The sequence below is a fragment of the Paroedura picta genome, chromosome 4 (assembly GCF_049243985.1).
Source record: "Paroedura picta isolate Pp20150507F chromosome 4, Ppicta_v3.0, whole genome shotgun sequence".
Classification (NCBI taxonomy): domain Eukaryota; kingdom Metazoa; phylum Chordata; class Lepidosauria; order Squamata; family Gekkonidae; genus Paroedura; species Paroedura picta.
Genome location: NC_135372.1, coordinates 141655475 through 141673381, shown reverse-complemented (window position 1 = coordinate 141673381; position 17907 = coordinate 141655475). Strand labels below are relative to the sequence as shown.

The 17907-nt window shown below is 48.1% G+C and overlaps 1 protein-coding gene across 3 annotated transcripts in view; it reads right to left on the bottom strand.

Moving 5' to 3' along the window:
* Positions 1-17907, bottom strand: part of ZBTB46 (zinc finger and BTB domain containing 46) — a 76118-nt gene that overhangs the window by 28557 nt on the left and 29654 nt on the right. For 2 of the 3 annotated variants that reach the window (XM_077335938.1, XM_077335937.1), the window contains exons 3-5: positions 10672-10953; positions 2975-3141; positions 89-140 (exon numbers count right to left, since the gene is read on the bottom strand). In XM_077335938.1, coding sequence (XP_077192053.1) covers positions 89-140; positions 2975-3141; positions 10672-10953 — 501 coding nt within the window. The remainder of the gene's footprint in view (positions 1-88; positions 141-2974; positions 3142-10671; positions 10954-17907) is intronic. The other variant, XM_077335940.1, reaches the window with a different exon arrangement.

The following is a 17907-nucleotide window of genomic DNA, read 5'->3' as shown; positions in this document are numbered from 1 at the left end:
AAAACGGGAACGTACGTAAATTAACGATTAATCGGGTTTTTTTTTTGCAAATCAAATCTGGTTTTGGGTTCTGCCCCTCCCCATTTACCTGTGTCAGAGCTCTCTAACTGCCACAACGCTACAAATCCATCGTATGTGACCTGAAAAAGGAAAGTCGAATTAAAGACTCAGCGATCACTCCAATATTCTAGACTGAGCGCTTGTACTCTTTAACCACCCAAATTATTATTATTATTATTATTATTATTATTATTATTATTATTATTATTATTATTATTATTATTGAATTTATTACCCGCCACTCCCTTGCGGCTCGTGGCGGGTTACAACAGTATAAAACCCCATAAAATACATTAAAAACCAATTAACATATCAATAGTTAATAACTATCTGGCAAGAGCGGCTAATCAACTACCCATTCCCCACCTAGCAAGTGGAGAGGGGATACTGGTGGTACCCGTCTCTAATCCCAAACCTCAGGTCCCGGGGGGGCATAGATGTTAAGCCTGGTCTCAACCGTAAACCTGGCGGAAGAGCTCTGTCTTGCAGGCCCTGCGGAACGATGGAAGGTCCCGCAGGGCCCGCAGCTCTCCCGGGAGCTCATTCCACCAGGCAGGGGCCAGGACTGAGAAGGCCCTGGCCCTGGTCGAGGCCAGGCGTGCTTCCCTAGGGCCGGGGAAATCTCTGCTTTAGCACTAGTACGGCGCAGGATCTTATTGCAATGTTTTTTCTTCCGTTCCTTTCTATTGCACTATGGCAGGGGTAGTCAAACTGCGGCCCTCCAGATGTCCATGGACTACAATTCCCAGGAGTCCCCTGCCAGCGAATGCTGGCAGGGGGCTCCTGGGAATTGTAGTCCATGGACATCTGGAGGGCCGCAGTTTGACTACCCCTGCACTATGGAAAAGGCATGAAACCAGCAAGCACATGCCGTGGATCCAATAGCACCCAACTGAGGAAGCACTCCTGAGGTCTCATTTCATGCAAGGCAGAAACGGGGAATGGCAGTGCAGAAGTAGCTGCCTTCATTACTGCTCTGTACGGGAAACAGTCACCGATTTGGGTTAGCCATTTAAGCTACTGTTCAGTGCCAGAGCAGCTGTTCGGCATGTAGAAGGCCACAGATTCAATCCCCAGGCTCTCCGCTTAAAAGGACCAGGCAGAAGGTGATGGGAAATACCTTGGCCTGGGACTCTGGAGAGGGGCTGCCAGTTTAAGTGGACAATGCCAACTTTGAGGGATCGAGGCTTTGAAAAGGCAGCTTCGTGTGCCCAAGGGTTTTTGAGGGACAGGCTGTGGCTCAGTGGCAGGGCATCTGCTCGACAGGTGGAAGGTCTAAGACCCTGGAGAGCAGCTGCCGGTCTGAGAAGACCTTATTGACCTTGACAGACCAATGATCTGATTGAGCGCAAGGCAACTTCACATGTACATCTTATACAAAGTAAAGCAGGCCTTACACTTAGGGTTTAGGCAGACAAATTTTAAGATGGCATGAATACACAAACACATAAAGTGGCCTTCAACTGCATCAGAACCTTGGTCCATCGTGGTCAGTCTTGTCAAACTAGTCGTGGCTTTCCGGGTTCTCAGACTGGGGTCTCCCATGACCTCCTGCCTGGTCCTTTTAACTGGATATGCTGAGGGTTGGACCTGCGACCTTCTGCATGCCAAGCAGAGGCTTTTCAACTGCTGAGAGAGCTCTGAAAGAACTGTGATTGGCCCAGGGTAACCCAGTTGGTTGCATATAGAGGAGGAGTGGGGAAATCAAGCCTGGTTCTTCAGATTAGAAACCACTGCTCTTAGCCAGGACACCACGCTGGCTCTCAGTGATCCTCCAAAGCAGCGGCCCATCTGGGGAATTTTTCCTATAAGCTAAATGGAAATTTTAGCCCAGTTCACCTCTATGGAGCAACACGGAGACTGGTTTCCCTGTTTCGGTTGACAAGGAGAAGCGTTTATCACTGAGAGCTTTCAGCCAAGGGACCTGCAAAGAAATGGCTGTTTGCTCCTTCTCCTTTTTAAAGGGAATGAAGGTTTTCGTTCAAAACACACACACAGAAACCACACAGGACTATTTTAAGCCACGTTCTATAGCTTCAGAACACATTTAACATTTAAAGACATTCCTGCAATGCTCTCCCACATTCAAAATGATAATAAAATCAAGATTAGAAACATTCCCGAATGTTGGATGCTGGTGTCCAACAATTTCTGCGTTCAGTATAAGGCTGCCTCTGGAGGGCCCTGGCACTCCTCATCTTGTCCCATCTCAGAAGCTGAGCAGGGATGGCCTTGGTTAGTAGTTGGATGGCAGACCTCAAGGAAAACAAGCCTAGGCAAACCACCTCTGAACATCTCTTGCCGGGCTGTCAGATAATCCCACAGTTGTGGGATCTCCTGGCTGCGCTACACACACACACGCCATAGGATAAAGAAAGAAATCTGGATAATAAAAGAAATGGAAATATTTTTCTGGCCTTAGCCAACGTGCCTTTATGTCCAGCTGTATTAAAACACTTCAGGAAATATTCCCTGCATCCTGGGATTGGAGGAGAACTGAAAGCCCTCTTGTCCTTCAAGTCATCCTACTACAGCAGGAAGCGCACGTGACATTTGTGCAGGCGTGTGGTGGAGGAATGTGCCGTCAAACTGGCCAGAATAGCTGGCTTAGGGTGACCCCAGAGGGTTTTTAAGGCCAGAGATGGACAAAGGTGGTTGGCCATTGCCTTCTTCTGCGAAGCAACCCTGGACTTCCTTGGTGGTCTCCCATCCTAACCAGGGCTGACTCTCCTTAGCTTCTGAGATGTGACAAGATCAGGCTAGCCTAGGCCATCGTTGGGAGTCTCCCAGCCAAGTACTGACCAGCACCAACCTTGCTCAGCTTCCGAAATATTAGGATTGTTTCACAACCCATTCACCCACCCCCAAAACTAGCATTTTAGGGAGTCTCATCAACTCCGCACTAGGCTCTTACCTGAGCTGAAGAGGTTCTCCGGACGGTTTCCGGCGACGTGTCGCCAGAAGAGGTGAGGAGGGCGGGGGGGCTCTGAGTGGCAAGGTGTGGTGAAGGCCGCAGGGGAGGGGGGGCGTCCGCTTTGCTGTCACATTCGCCCCTGGGACGGCTCAGGCTGGCGCTGGGCCCTGAGGAACACAGGAGACGAATCTCACCCACGTGAACTAGCACCAGCCGCTGGTTTTACACAAGGGCCCGGCTGCGGAAAGGCAGGGAGGACAGACGGGTCGCATCTTAATCTTCGGCCAGCGAGAGGGGGAATGCGGCGGTGCAGAAATTCCGGGCCCTTCCCTCCCCAAAAGCGGGGCAGGGATCATATCACAGGGCAGCCGAATGGGCACTGAAGGAACTTGAACGGGAAAAAGAAAACACACACACAAAGAAAAGAGCGAGATTTGAGAAGTACAACGCTGTGGTCAATTGTATTTTGATTAATCCATTCTCGCTTCTTCGTGTCAGCACCGGGGAACGTTATTTCGTTAGTCTACAGCGGTTTTCAAGAGGTTTTAAAAGTTTAAGACGCATCACAATCGTATTTCTTGCATGGCGTTCGAGGCGTACCTAGGAGACCTGAGACTTGTCTGAAGCCAGGCGAGGGATGCCATGGCCTGCTTCTGCAATATGGAGGAGCTACCACCCAAATCCTTGAAGGTCCCCCGTCCAAATACTAGCCAGGGTCAGTCCTGCTTGGCTTCTGAGATCGGAGAGGACTGGGTTCGCCTGAGCCATCTAGGTAAGGGCCCTACTGCAATCGTAACAATGTCTGGTATCACACATTCACGCGTATAAAGTCAATGAATCTTGACATTAAAAAACAACAGCTATCGAATCCCCATTGTAGTGTCCCCCTTTAATGCAAAATAGTCACATTTAGAGAGAGAGAGAGAGAGAGAGAGAGAGAGAGAGAGAGAGGGAGGGAGAGAGTCCACTGATGTGCTCTCTGATGCACAAAACTGCAAAAAGGAGCAGGAAAGATCCGGCTCGCGGCACGCCTGCATTGCAAACAAGCCCATTAATGCTTCGGGACCTAGACCAAGCAGCTGGCCAGCAAAGACAGATGCCCCAGAGGGATAACCACACATGACCTGAAACCCAACTACCTCCTTCCTTCCCTAATTGGGGCTCTTGCATAGGGCTGCTCCTGTGGATCTTCACCCAACACTAAAAGAGGCTGTCATCAGTCCCAGACGCACAGCTACGCCAATCTAAATATTTAAGGATGTCCGGATTCCACCCAAAGTTAACAGTGCTGGATTTGAGTGGTGTGCTAAGAGCACTAACCACAGCGTCTCCAAAAAGGAAGAGAGACGAGCAGGAAAAGGTCAAAACATCCCTCTAAGTAACTTGTTATATGGCCTATCTATCTATCTATCTATCTATCTATCTATCTATCTATCTATCTATCTATCTATCTATCCATCCATCCATCCATCCATCCATCCATCCATCCATCCATCCATCCATCCATCCATCCATCCATCCATCCATCCATCCATCCATCCATCCATCCATCCATCCATCCATCCATCCATCCATCCATCCATCCCATGAGGTTTCCCATTACCTTCCCTTCCTCTCCCCACAACAGACACCCTATGAAGAAGACGGGGCTAGGGAGGTCTGACAGAACTGCTCTGTGACAACAGCTCTAAGAGAACTGTGACTAGCCCAAGGTTACCCAGCTGGCTGCATGCGGAGTAGGGATTAGAAACTGCCGTTCCTAACTAGTACAATAAGATGCCTCGTTGCCATCACTTCCTGTGACGTACCAGAAGTGAAGTCTCCACATTGCCTGGACCTTCCTCTCTATCCCAGTAAGTTGCTCCCATTCCCCACTGGTTGTTATGAGGGACCTGGCAACATTAACTGGAAACGAGCCGTAATTCCAGATCTCTAGCCTCTACCTGGCGTTTGGTCACCGTAGTAGAAGAAGAAGAAGAAGAAGAAGAGTTGGTTCTTATATGCCGCTTTTCCCTACCCAAAGGAGGCTCAAAGCGGCTTCCAGTCGCCTTCCCTTTCCTCTCCCCACAACAGACACCCTGTGGGGTGGGTGAGGCTGAGAGAGCCCTGATATCACTGCCCGGTCAGAACAGCTTTATCAGTGCCGTGGCAAGCCCAAGGTCACCCAGCTGGCTGCATGTGGGGGAGTTCAGAATCGAACCCGGCATGCCAGATTAGAAGTCCGCACTCCTAACTACGACACCAAACTAGTAGGACCAGCCTCTTTTTTTCTAAGCTTCTTGAAATGTGTACCTTCAAAAAAGCTTCTTGGGACTTCCTTCCTAAGCAGGAAAAGAACTCGGAGAGGAAGATACCTCCCTCCTGGTTGGGACAGGAAGCTGAAAGGCAGCCTGCTTCCTCTCCAGATGGGTAGAAAGCTGGGAAGCCATTGTGCTGTGCCACAGGAAGACGCAAAGTCAGCTTATCTACATGGGGGAGGGAGGGGAAAACAGGTTTGCTTAACCTATGTTGGCCATTTGCAACTCCCCCGGGGAGAGCAGCTATCAGCATTCCCTGAGCAACCAGGGTCAGATCACTGCTGCATCCAACTATGCCTTGCAGTTTTCCCTCCTTGATTAAACCTGGTCAGTTTACAGAATGCACATGCCGGATCCTTCTGCAGTTCTCTTCCCTGCCCCAGTCACAATTTGTTAAGCTCTTGGGTCTGAAAGCAGGATTCAAAAACAAGGCAATTTAATTTGGAAAGCTTCATGAGCTTCAATAATATTACTATTACTATTATTACTATTATGTATTGAATTTATATCCTGCCTCTCTTGACTAAGTCGTCTCGAGGGGGCTTACAACGATAAAAGCAATGCATCCCATAATAAAATTAATAAATCCTTAAGATCTACAATTGCATACAACAATATTTAACAACATAAATCCCCAGATGGCGGTAAAACCCAGCGGTTACCCTCTATGGAGGATCATTGTCCATTGGGTTGCAATGGGTCCAACACGACTTCGTAACTAACAACAATAACCTTCTATTCCGGTAAGCCGGAATAAAGGGGGATGTTGATATATTGATACAGCCATATTTATTTATTTACCTCATTACAATCCACCTTTCTTACATGGACTCAAGGTGGATTGCATGGAGTGGGTCAGATAGAGCGTTCATCTGTCTGGAGCAGCGGAAAAGAGCGAGATCGGCATGGTGGGACAAGAGGCAGAACTGAACTGAGAAACCCCGGGAAAAACCCAATTTATATACAGCCCTGAACCATGAATCTTCACACCATTGGTCAATTTCGGTTTTATTTCTGTGAAAGAACCCTTGCATGGTTTTATGGTTGGGGGAGGAACTGGATTAGAATCATAGAATCATAGAGTTGGAAGGGGCCATACAGGCCATCTAGTCCAACCCCCTGCTCAACGCAGGATCAGCCCTAAGCATCCTAAAGCATCCAAGAAAAGTGTGTATCCAACCTTTGCTTGAAGACTGCCAGTGAGGGGGAGCTCACCACCTCCTTAGGCAGCTCCTTCCACTGCTGAACTACTCTGTGATTAAACAGGAGGAACTGAAGGGTCGCAGCATTGGGAAGGCTGAGAACCACTGAGCTAATCCAGGCTTTCTCAACCTGGGTTTTGTGAATCCCTGGAGATTCTTGACAGCCCTGGCAGGGTGTCCCGAATGGAGTTCATTTTGTATAGACTTTAAAAATGCATTAGACCAGGGGTAGTCAAACTGCGGCCCTCCAGATGTCCATGGACTACAATTCCCAGGAGCCCCTGCCAGCAAATGCTGGCAGGGGCTTCTGGGAATTGTAGTCCATGGACATCTGGAGGGCCGCAGTTTGACTACCCCCGCATTAGACATTGATCAGTTCAGATGACCCGTATCCTAGAAGGTGGTTCATAAATAGGTCCTATTTGCATCAAGTTCACGTTTCACTTCAAGCCAGGCTATTTTCAAAACAGTAACCGACTACAACTGAAATGGGAAAGAATGTCAACCCATTTTTGCTGGGGTTTTTTAAATCACCGATTTACTCTGCCTTTAAAAAAAAAAAAAAGCCCAACAAACCTGTAGCAAGAAAGATTCATTCTCGACTACAGTAATGGATATTTCTTCATTTTAGCACGGCATTTATAGGCTCCTTAAAATAATAGCTAAAACATCCTCGGCTGAGGCCAAAGTCAAATAGCAAGCCCCGTGTCTTTTTTCTCCCTTAAGAGAAGTCTGTTGTTCGAAAACCCCATCGAAAGATGTTGTAGCAGCTCTGGAAGATCTCCCAAGTAGCAGGGTGCTCTCAACTCCGTGGGAAGCCACAATGGGAAAAGGTGGTTGCACCATTTATCTGGTGCTAGGCTTGCCAACTTCCAGATGAGGCCTGGAGATCCCCAGGAATTACACTGATCTCCAGACTACAGAGATCAGCTCCCCTAAATAGAATGTCTGCTTTGGAAGGTGAGTTCCCTCCACAGGCTCCGCCCCTCCAAGTACCCGACCTCGGAAGGATGGAAGGCTGAGTCAACCTTGAGCCGGCTGCTGGGATTCAACTCCCAGCCTCATGGGCAGAGCTTTCAGACTGCACGTCTGCTGCCTTATCACCCTGCGCCACAAGAGGCTCTTGTATATGGTCGTATCACCTGATAAATGTCTAACAAATTTTAATATGTTAAAATTTAATTAACCTCCACCCATTCAGGAGCCCTCCCAGGGCTATCACAAAGCCCTGGTTGAATCATAGAATAGAATAATAGAATCCTAGAGTTGGAAGGGACCTCCTGGGTCATGTAGTCCAACCCCCTGCACTCTGCAGGACACTCACAACCCTCTCGCTCCTCCACTGTCACCTGCCATCCCTTTGAACACCAGCAAGGAGGTAGACAGCCTCACAAACAAATGATGGAGTTGATTATGTCATGAAAACAAATTCCATTTTGATAGTTTTGTGAAGAAGGCAGAACGGCAACAAGACATTGGTTGACTGCTAGTTTCCAAAGCCCACAAGCCAAGAAAGGTGACCTTTAAGGACTGCTGCTGCAGGAAAAGGGAGAAAAGCAGGCTTACGGAGGGCCTTCACTCATAGTGAGAATAAGCTTCGGCACAAAACAGGGATCCAATAGTACGTCAGTTTATTCAGTCATTTGACTTGTGAAGATAATATTTATACAAGGACTAAGAGCAGTAAAATTACTTAACAAACAATAACAACTGGGAGGATTACATTATCACAAATGAATGCAAGATTATTATGCCTGAATATTAAAAACAGAGATCAAAATTAATAATATTTATCATAAAAGACACTGGATACTATATGGAGAGGGAAATAAAGGAATCGTTGCAAAAAAAGGAGGGTGTCTGTTGTGGGGAGAGGAAAGGGAAGGTGATTGTAAGCCCCTTTGAGACTCCTTCGGGTAGGGAAAAGCGGCATATAAGAACCAACTCACCTTCTTCTTCTTCTTCATAATGTGATCGCAGAGGGAGAATCAGACTGTCCCTGATACAGCTATAAAATGGGTAAGACAAAAGTATGTGTGAGATTGTCTCAACTGGGTTAGTATCGCTGGGGCATAAACCTGTCTAAAGCAGATTCGTGTTTCAGGAAACAAATGCACTCAGATGTCTTCATATCTGTTGCATCTCTGTGCCCTTATTTTACCATATGATACCAAGTTCAAGAGTATTTATTAGAGGAGCAAGGCCGTAATACAGGATGCCGTTAAAATCTCACTGCATTCGGAATAAGTGTCCACTTAAGTGGCTAGCTGTATACCAGTGGCGCATCCTATTATTAACACTCATGTTCTAGATTACTGGCTAGATCTAGACTAAGACTCTAGATCAGGGGTAGTCAACCTGTGGTCCTCCAGATGTCCATGGACTACAATTCCCACGAGCCCCTGCCAGCAAACGCTGGCAGGGGCTCGTGGGAATTGTACTCCATGGACATCTGGAGGACCACAGGTTGACTACCCCTGCTCTAGATTATTTGGGCTGTGAGGAAGAAAACATCAAATAACTGCTTACTGAATCAGAATTGTGGATTTTTTGGGGAGGGGGTAATATGTCAAATTAGGTATGTAGAGGTAGATTCAGCTGGGCAGCCATGTTGATCCGAAGCAGCAGGACAAAGCTTGAGTCCAGGGGCACCTTGAAGACCAACCAAGTTTTATTCACAATATAAGTTTTTGTGTGCAAGTACACATCTTCAGATATAATGAAACAAAATTTCCTCAACCATACATAGAGGTACCAAGAAAGTCTGACTAAGGCACAAAATACAAACTGTAACATGAACTCTTTCCCAAGGCTTATCTGTCAACGCTGCTTGACACAAAGGGTTGTTTTTAGTGTTAGTCTCCATTCATTCATTCATTCATTCATTCATTCATTCATTCATTCATTCATTCATTCATTCATTCATTTTATTTATTTATAGGCCTGCCTTTGTCAGTTGGACTCCAGGCACATTATGCAGAGCAAGTCAACGCAATCAAAAGATGGGACATTAATTAAACAAGGAAAAAGGATTTTTTAAAAAAGTGGGGGCGGGGGGGGGAGAAAGAACAGGAACAAAGCTCAAGCGTTAACATGACACATTCAATGAGCCAAATTACACAACAGGATCCAACCCACAGCAAACCATACACAGTAGTACAGGCTGCCCAACAGAATCAAAGAATCACAAGACTTGGAAGAGACCTCCAGGGTCACCTAGTCCACCCCCGGCAGAATGCAAGAAATTCACAACTTGCGAAGCCTTTTGTACAGTAGGGATACCCTACTGCTTACGTCAAAAAAGCCTGAATCATTCAACATGGCATAGTGTGCAGAAAGCCAAGAGATTTCAAGCCTTCCTGGCCATTTCTCCACAGGAGATCTCAACACTAAATTACAATCCCACCTTCTGCCATTTTAGCCGGGTCCAAGAGATAAAGACTGCCGGAAAATACAGGGAACCAGTTCTTATTAGCACTCACTTGGGGGGGGGGGGAGTCACTCTCTGCAACAACCAACAGGCTGATTTTCACAATACAAGACATAACATGTCAAAACGGAACCTGGACTTCACCTGGTGCGGTTCACGTGCTTAGAGAGATTCTTATACCTTAAAAAAATAAAATAAACCTAGATGCTGGAGACAGGCAAGCCTTCTCTTCAACATCTGGCTCTCTTTGTCCACTGTTTTTTGTTTTTGCTTTTTGTATGGTGCTATGCTGGGCACATAGAGATCAGCCCTGCCTGCTCCTTAGAAGGCCAGATCCTAAAGATGAAACTCAAATACTTTGGCCACCTCATGAGAAGGAAGGACTCCCTGGAGAAGAGCCTAAAGCTCGGAGCGATCGAGGGCAAAAGAAGAAGGGGGCGACAGAGAATGAGGTGGCTGGATGGAGTCACTGAAGCAAAGTTAAATGGACTCTGGGGACTGGTAGAGGACAGGAAGGCCTGGAGGGTCATCGTCCATGGGGCCGCGATGGGTCGGACATGACTTCGCACCTAACAACAACAACAATGCTGGGTACTCCAGCCAAATAAGCTCCTCGCTATAGAATTCGATTACATTACTCCGAGAGCCACCGTACACAAACACAATGATGCAGTGATAAATCTAGAGCGACCGGGACGTTATTGCTCGGTAGCTTCCTTTATGAATGCCATTAACCTTTCAGCAAAGCACGCAGGAAAAGCCACTTACAGGACAGCGAGTGGGTGCCTTTGGGTAGGTACTCAAAGAGGAGAGAGCTCTCGTCTCCCAGCACGTCGGCTTTCAGGGACAGCACGCTGTTCTTGCTCATCAGGGCCGCCCGCAGGTTCGCCACCGCCACGGCCTGGAGCGCCTCTTCTTTCTCGGGGGTCAGAGGCTGGGCGAGGTAGCTGGCCTCGCCTCCCAGCAGTGCTTCGTCCACGCTGGCGTAAAGGTCCGCTCGCTCTATTCTGCCGTCGGAGCTGCCGGGCTCCATCTCCGTAAGGTCCACACCTAAATGAAACAAACGTTCGTCAGCGTGTGAGGTTGAAGAAGAAGAGTTGGTTCTTATATGGCGCTTTTCCCTACCCGAAGGAGGCTCAACACAGCTTACAGTCGCCTTCCCATTCCTCTCCCCACAACAGAGGTGGGTGAGGCTGAGAGAGCCCTGATATCACTGCCCGGTCAGAACAGCTTTATCAGTGCCCAAGGTCACCCAGCTGGTTGCATATGGGGGAGCGCAGAATCGAACCTGGCTCGCCAGATTAGAAGTCCACACTCCTAACCACTACACCAAACTGGCTCTCTGGATGGAGATAAGTCAGGTTCATGCAGGTTGGGGGGGCTTCCCTTGCACTCCTTACAAACGGAGAGCTATGGGACTACTTAAGAGGAAGGAGAATCAGCTTTCTGTGTGCTGATCCTGTGGTCTGTTTAATGGGAGCCGCTGAGAATGGACCCATGCAGTGCAATATCTTGATAATGTGTGCTTGTGGCTACAGCACATGAACACATGGAGCTCATTTACACTGAAACAGACCTTTTGGTTTTGCCAAGGTTTGTATAGTCTACTCAGAGTGGCACTGGGTCTCCAGGGTGTCAGGCTGCAGACTTTCACATCACCGACAGCCTGGTTCATGTCAATGGAGATGCTGAAGTTTGAACCTGGGATCTTCTGCTTGCTAAGCAGATACTCTACCATTGAGCCCTCCCCAAAAGAACACATGAAGCTGCCTTATACTGAAGCAGGCCCTTGGTCTACCAAGGTCAGTATTCTCAACTGAGACTAGAAGTAGCTCTCTGGGGATCTCACATCAACTACCACTTGATTTATTTCTTTTTTAGCTGGAGATGTGGGGGACTGAACCTGGGGCCTTCTGCATGCTAAGCAAATGTTCCACCACTGAGCCACAGTTTCTCCCCAACAGCATCTGCTTCTTAGGTAGCTACTGAGACTCCCTGTATCAGCATACACTAAGAACATGAGAACAGCCCTGCAGGATCAGACCAGTGATCTATCTAGCCAAGCCTCCTGCCTCACCCAGTGGCCAACCAGTCCCTCTGGAGGGTCAACAACAGAGCAGAGAGGCTGAAGCCTTCATAAGAACATCAGAGGAGCCCTGCTGGGTCAGACCAGGGGTCCATCCAGTCCAGCCTCCTGTCTCACACAGGGGCCAGCCAGTTCCTCTGGAGGGCCAACAACAGGGCAGAGAGGCCGAGGCCTTCCTAAGAACATCAGAGGAGCCCTGCTGGGTCAGACAAGGAGGGCCAGTCCAGCATCCTGTCTCACAGCGGCCAGCCAATGGAGGGCCAATAACAGGGCATAAATGTTGAGGCCTTTCCCTGATCCCTGGCTCTGGGATACGGAGGCTTAGTGCTGTACTGTATAAGTACCATACATATAGAATGAGAGTTGGAAGAGATCTCCAAGGTCATATAGTCCAACCCCCTGCAGAATGCAGGAAGTATGTATACAGCAAAGTTGTGTTGCTCCTTTAATATCACTTGCTCAATTACATTTTAGTTAAAGCACACACCTCTGCTTTGCAAGATTGTCATGTCACCTATAAAGCATTACATCCCCCCTACAAACACACAATGCAATTACCTATAGCAAAAACACTCTAGCAGAAAAGGTATTAGAGGTATTATCACAAAACAAGTCTCTCTTCTCCATAAATCTGAAGTATAACTGAATAAGAAAGAAACAGCTTCCAAACCTTTATTTTCCAATCACAATGCTGCCAGTTTCCAGAAGAAGTTATTCCATGGGGTACACAAGTATTAAAAATACCAAGCATGCAGATGAATCACAGACAAGCATTCCTGAAAGTCCAGTTTAATGGAAGTCACCTTGGTGTAATGGTTACGGGTGGCTTCTAATCTGGCAAGCCAGGTATGATTCCCTGCTCCTCCACCTGCAGTCAGTTGGGTGACCTCGGACTAATCCCAGTCCTGTTAGGGCTGTTCGCACAGAGCAGTAATAACAGAGCTCTCTCATCCCCACTTATCTCTCAGGGTATCTATTGTGGGGAGAGGAAAGGGAAGGCAACTATCAGCTGCTTTGAGACTCCTTTGGGTAGTGAAAAGCGGGGTATAAAAACCAAGGCTTCTTAAATATATGCTGGGCAGTTTCTAGTACTTAGAACTCCAGTAACTTCTGCTGTGTAGCATGCCCACTGAAATCAACAGGGAGCAAAATACTGCCTTACATAATTCCGTTTTTCTTGAAGTCTTCCAGGTGATTTCACTCATAGTGAAATATAACAGATCTGTGTAGCGCTAGACCAAAGCAGCCACAGGTAGCAGGACACCCACAACCCTATCGCTCATGGTTCTTTGAGAAGAGAAATCGTTCTTGTAAGGGAAGAGAGGGGAAAGATTCTTCTTACAGTCAAACTGACTAACTGTGCTGGAGGGAAGGTAGAAGGAATGGCACCGGGAAGGAGCAGGAAGTCAGGACGCGAGAGGAAGTTATTTGAAAAACATCAGGAAGTCCCCGAAAAATATGCTAACTACATATCTTTTCCAATGTTCCCTGTGGGATACTCTTCTTATGCTGATAAATCCTGCACACCACACATCTTTGCAGATCCCAGCATGCGTGTGCACGCTCCTGGTGGGGACGCAAATGCGCATGTGTGGCCGCTCCACAAATGTGCATGTGCTGCAGCTCCCCCCGTTCTCTCTCCCCCCCCTCCCGCAGCAAGAAGCTTGCTGGGCCGCAAGCTAATCGGCTGCTTCGACGGCTGATTTGCTTGCGTCCTGGCTAAGTTCTCGCTGCAGGGGGGGGGGGGAGGGAGCCGCGGCCCGCACACCAGGGGTTGGGGACCACTGGACTAGATGACCCATGAGGTCCCTTCCAACTCTATTATTTTATGATTCTATATAGAGGATGGAGCAGAGTTGTTCTCTCTCTCTCAGCCCAGAACCAATGGGATTAAATTAATTCAAAGGAAATTCTGTCTAAACCTCCGGAAGAAGTTCCTGACAGTCAGAGTGGTTCCTCAGTGGAACAGGCTTCCTCGGGAGGTGGTGGGTTCTCCATTTTTGTAAATTTTTAAACAGAGGCTGGAGAGCCATCTGACGGAGAGCCTGATTCTGTGAAGGCTCAAGGGGGTGGCAGGTGACAGTGGAGGAGCGACAGGGTCGTGAGTGTCCTGCATAGTGCAGGGGGTTGGACTAGATGACCCAGGAGGTCCCTTCCAACTCTATTATTCCACGATTCTATGAATGCCTAATTTACACGCACACCAACCCTCTTGAAGAAGTAACTCCCAGATGCTGGTGAGTGAAGTAGCTTCGCTGCCAGAAAGCTAAATCGTTTCTGAGGGTTTGTTATCCCGTGTCAGCATTCTTCTTCCACGCCCACATTGTGCAGCCACTGAACCGAGGGCCGTGCTGTCCGAGATTAAATTGAATGCCCGCAATATGCAGAAGGGCAAGCCCATGAACTATGATACAACACTGACAGAGGTTGACACAGATAAATGAAAAACTTAATTAAATTGTGGGAGCCGTATGGGAGACACGGCAGGAATATGAATTGAAAACCCTCCTCCGCGTCCTTTCGGCAAGGAGCGCTGGGCAGTTATTAACCAAAAGCCCAGGTTTAATGGCCTTAAAATGAGGTTCCATTTTTAAAAATGGGCCGTTTGGAAAATTGTGTTTCTGCTTACTACCGAATTAAAACAGATTAATATGACAACATAAGGAAAGAATACAGTTATTTACAAGATGTTTCTCTCTGACACCGGAGGTTCAAGATGGCTCACTGGAAATTTATAGCAGTTCCCCTCCACCACAGTTGAAGAGGGATGTGGACAAACTGGAGCGTGTCCAGGGGAGGGCAACAAAGATGGTGAGGGGTTTGGAGACCAAGACGTATGAAGAAAGGTTGGGAGAGCTTGGTCTGTTTAGCCTGGAGAGGAGACGACTGAGAGGGGATCTGATAACCCTCTTCAAGTATGTAAAAGGCTGCCATGTAGAGCAGGGGTAGTCAACCTGTGGTCCTCCAGATGTTCATGGACTACAATTCCCATGAGCAAATTCTGGCAGGGGCTCATAGGAATTGTAGTTCATGAACATCTGGAGGACCACAGGTTGACTACCCCTGATGTAGAGGATGGAGCAGAGTTATTCTCTCTTGCCCCAGAGGGACGGACCAGAACCAATGGGATGAAATTAATTCAAATGAAATTCCATCTAAACATCCGGAAGAAGTTCCTGACAGTTAGAGAACTACTAACAACTAACTAGCTGATGCCGGCTAATAAATGCAGTAAAAACATCAACCTCCACAATCTCATCTCTGATAATCACAGCTGTATCCTCCCCATTACCCTCTCCCTTTCTACAATTAGTCTCCAATACTGATAGTTTATTGGAGGGGGGGGGGAAACCTCTCCACTAGAGTCGGGGCAAAATCTTCCATCAGACCAACCTCAACCAAAAGCCTGGCGGAAGAGCTTCATCTTTCAGGCCCTGCGGAACTGTAACAGCTCCGGCAGGGCCCTTAGCTCTTCCAGGAGCTCATTCCACCAAGCAGGGGCATGAACTAAATTAAGATCAGCCGTAGGAGATTATTTTACTCCTATGTGTTTTGGGAGATCCCCCTATGGGCCGGACTCAGCTTGGTGGCTAGGGCTCAAGCCACTTCTGCTTGTGCAGGAGTGTCAGCCCTCTATGGTCAGTGTAGGCCCACAGGCAGTCAAAGGGGCAGAACAAAAAACAAGGGCTCCAGGGCACCTTAAAGACTAAGGACATTTGTTTCAATATGAGCTTTTGTGAGTCACTGCTCACTTGTTCAGATATGTGAAGGGGAAATCGAACCAGAAAATTTTATGGGGAAGTTTATGCGGGGGTGGAGGTGAAGCGGAGAGGAACGGTGTGAATTCTACCATGAATCTTTCGAAGGTAAATTCCCAGCGTGAGGCACAGCAGCCATAAAGGGAGGGAATGGGCAGGTTGCTCTTAAGGAACTGGCGCATGGGTGCATGACCCCTTGACAAGAGCAGTGAAGTAGCTGGGAAGGGGGTCAGGTGGAAAGGAGGCTGAGCATGGGGATTAATAGTTATACTCTGTGGGAGTAAGGGGTTTACCTGACCTGGTTGGCCTAGGTGAGCTGGAGGTCATCAGATCTTAGAATCTGGGCAGGGTCAGCCCAGACTATTGTTTGGATGGGGTACCTCATCCCTTATATCTCCCTCAAAGTATTAACATCAGGCAGTCTAAATCTGCTCAGGGTCCCTGGCCCCAGGGAGAGGTAACTGGTCTTGACCAGGGCAAGGGCTCTCTTTACCCCTTGCCCCCGCCTGGTAGAATGCTCTGCCTGAGGAAATCTGGGATCTCACACAACGTCAGGAGGCAAAAATCCAGTAAGAACCTCGGCCTCTGTGTCCTGTTGTTTGTCTGGCCAGAGGGACCGGTTGGCCTCTATGTGAGATGGGATGCTGGACTAGAGGGACCACTGGTCTGATCCAGCAGGGTTCTTCTGAGGTTCTTATGAAGGCCTCGGCCTCTCTGTCCTGTTGTTGGCTCTGCAGAGGAACTGGTTGGCCTCTGTGTGAGACAGGAGGCTGGACTAGAGGGACCCCTGGTCTGACCCAGCAGGGTTCTTCTGAAGGCCTTGACTTCTATGCCCTGTTGTTGACCCTCCAAATGAACTGTTTGGCCACTGTGTGAGATGGGATGCTAGACTAGATGGACCTTCACTGGTCTGATCCAGCAGGGCTCCTCAGATGTTGTTAACAATTTTTAAAAAAATATGACATTTGTTAAAAAAATTAGTAATCACGCTACAATTAAGAGGAATAATCAGAGGCCGAAAATAAGAATTGATAGCAACAGGTGTTTCTTTCCATAAGGGAACATACAGGATCGTATAATCTCCAGCTCCAGAAAATAATTAAAACCAGTTAGACAGGCACTCCAAAGAGAGAGGGGAAGTGAGCTCTAAGATATGGGGTTAAGGAGACTGTGGCAGGAAAGGCTGTTTCTATGGGGAGGTGATAGCACTGGAGCCTGGGGAAAGCGGAATGTAGGGTGGGAAAGGAAAACAGACACGTAGTTATAAACCGGGCTTGGGTGTAGCCATCTTAAAACCAGGGTGTAGCCGGGGAGAAGTCTTGTTTCAAGCAATCAATTTAACTCCCTGGGCCTTTTTAAAAATAACTCGACCTAACCCTTTAAATAAAGGAACCTCAAAAACACCACGTTTCCCATAATCTCACGGCTTTTGATAACCTTGCAACTGCTTTGCAGACCCTGAGCATGACAGCCCACTGCTGTTTCCTTGTAATTACCTTGGAGAGCTCGGTTCATTTGACTGGGTCTAAAACTGGGGTCCCCAAACTTCTGGAGCCTGTCGGCCCCTTTGGAATCCTGACAAAGGTCGACCGGCAAAGCTGTACTGTGGGCAGAACCAGCCACGACATGGCTGCTGTGGCTTCCCTTCAGTTACACAGAGAAAATCTTGGTGCTGCGGCAATGGCAGATGTCAGAGCAATAGTTAAAAAAAACCCCTGCACAGCCAATTGAATCTCCAATGAAATACTGCTAGGCAGAGCCCCACCAGGGCCTGACCATTTTCTAAAAACGTTTAGGAGTGCCAGGAAAGATGTCTAAAGGCACCATATTGGGGGGGGATTCACAGTCAGAGTAGTTCAACAGTGCAATGGGCTGCCTGAGGAGGTGGGGAGCTCCCCCTCACTGTCGGTCTTCAAGCAGCGGCTGGACAGATCCTTCTCCTGGATGCTTGAGGCTGATCCTGCACTGAGCAGAGGGAAGGACTAGATGGCCTCTGTGGCCCCTTCCCACTCTAAGATTCTATGGGTCTTGGTCAGCGATGGAATGAGCTGCCTAAGGAGGTGGGGAGCTCCCCCTCACTGGCCATCTTCAAGCAGCGGCTGGACAGATCCTTCTCCTGGATGCTTGAGGCTGATCCTGCACTGAGCAGAGGGAAGGACT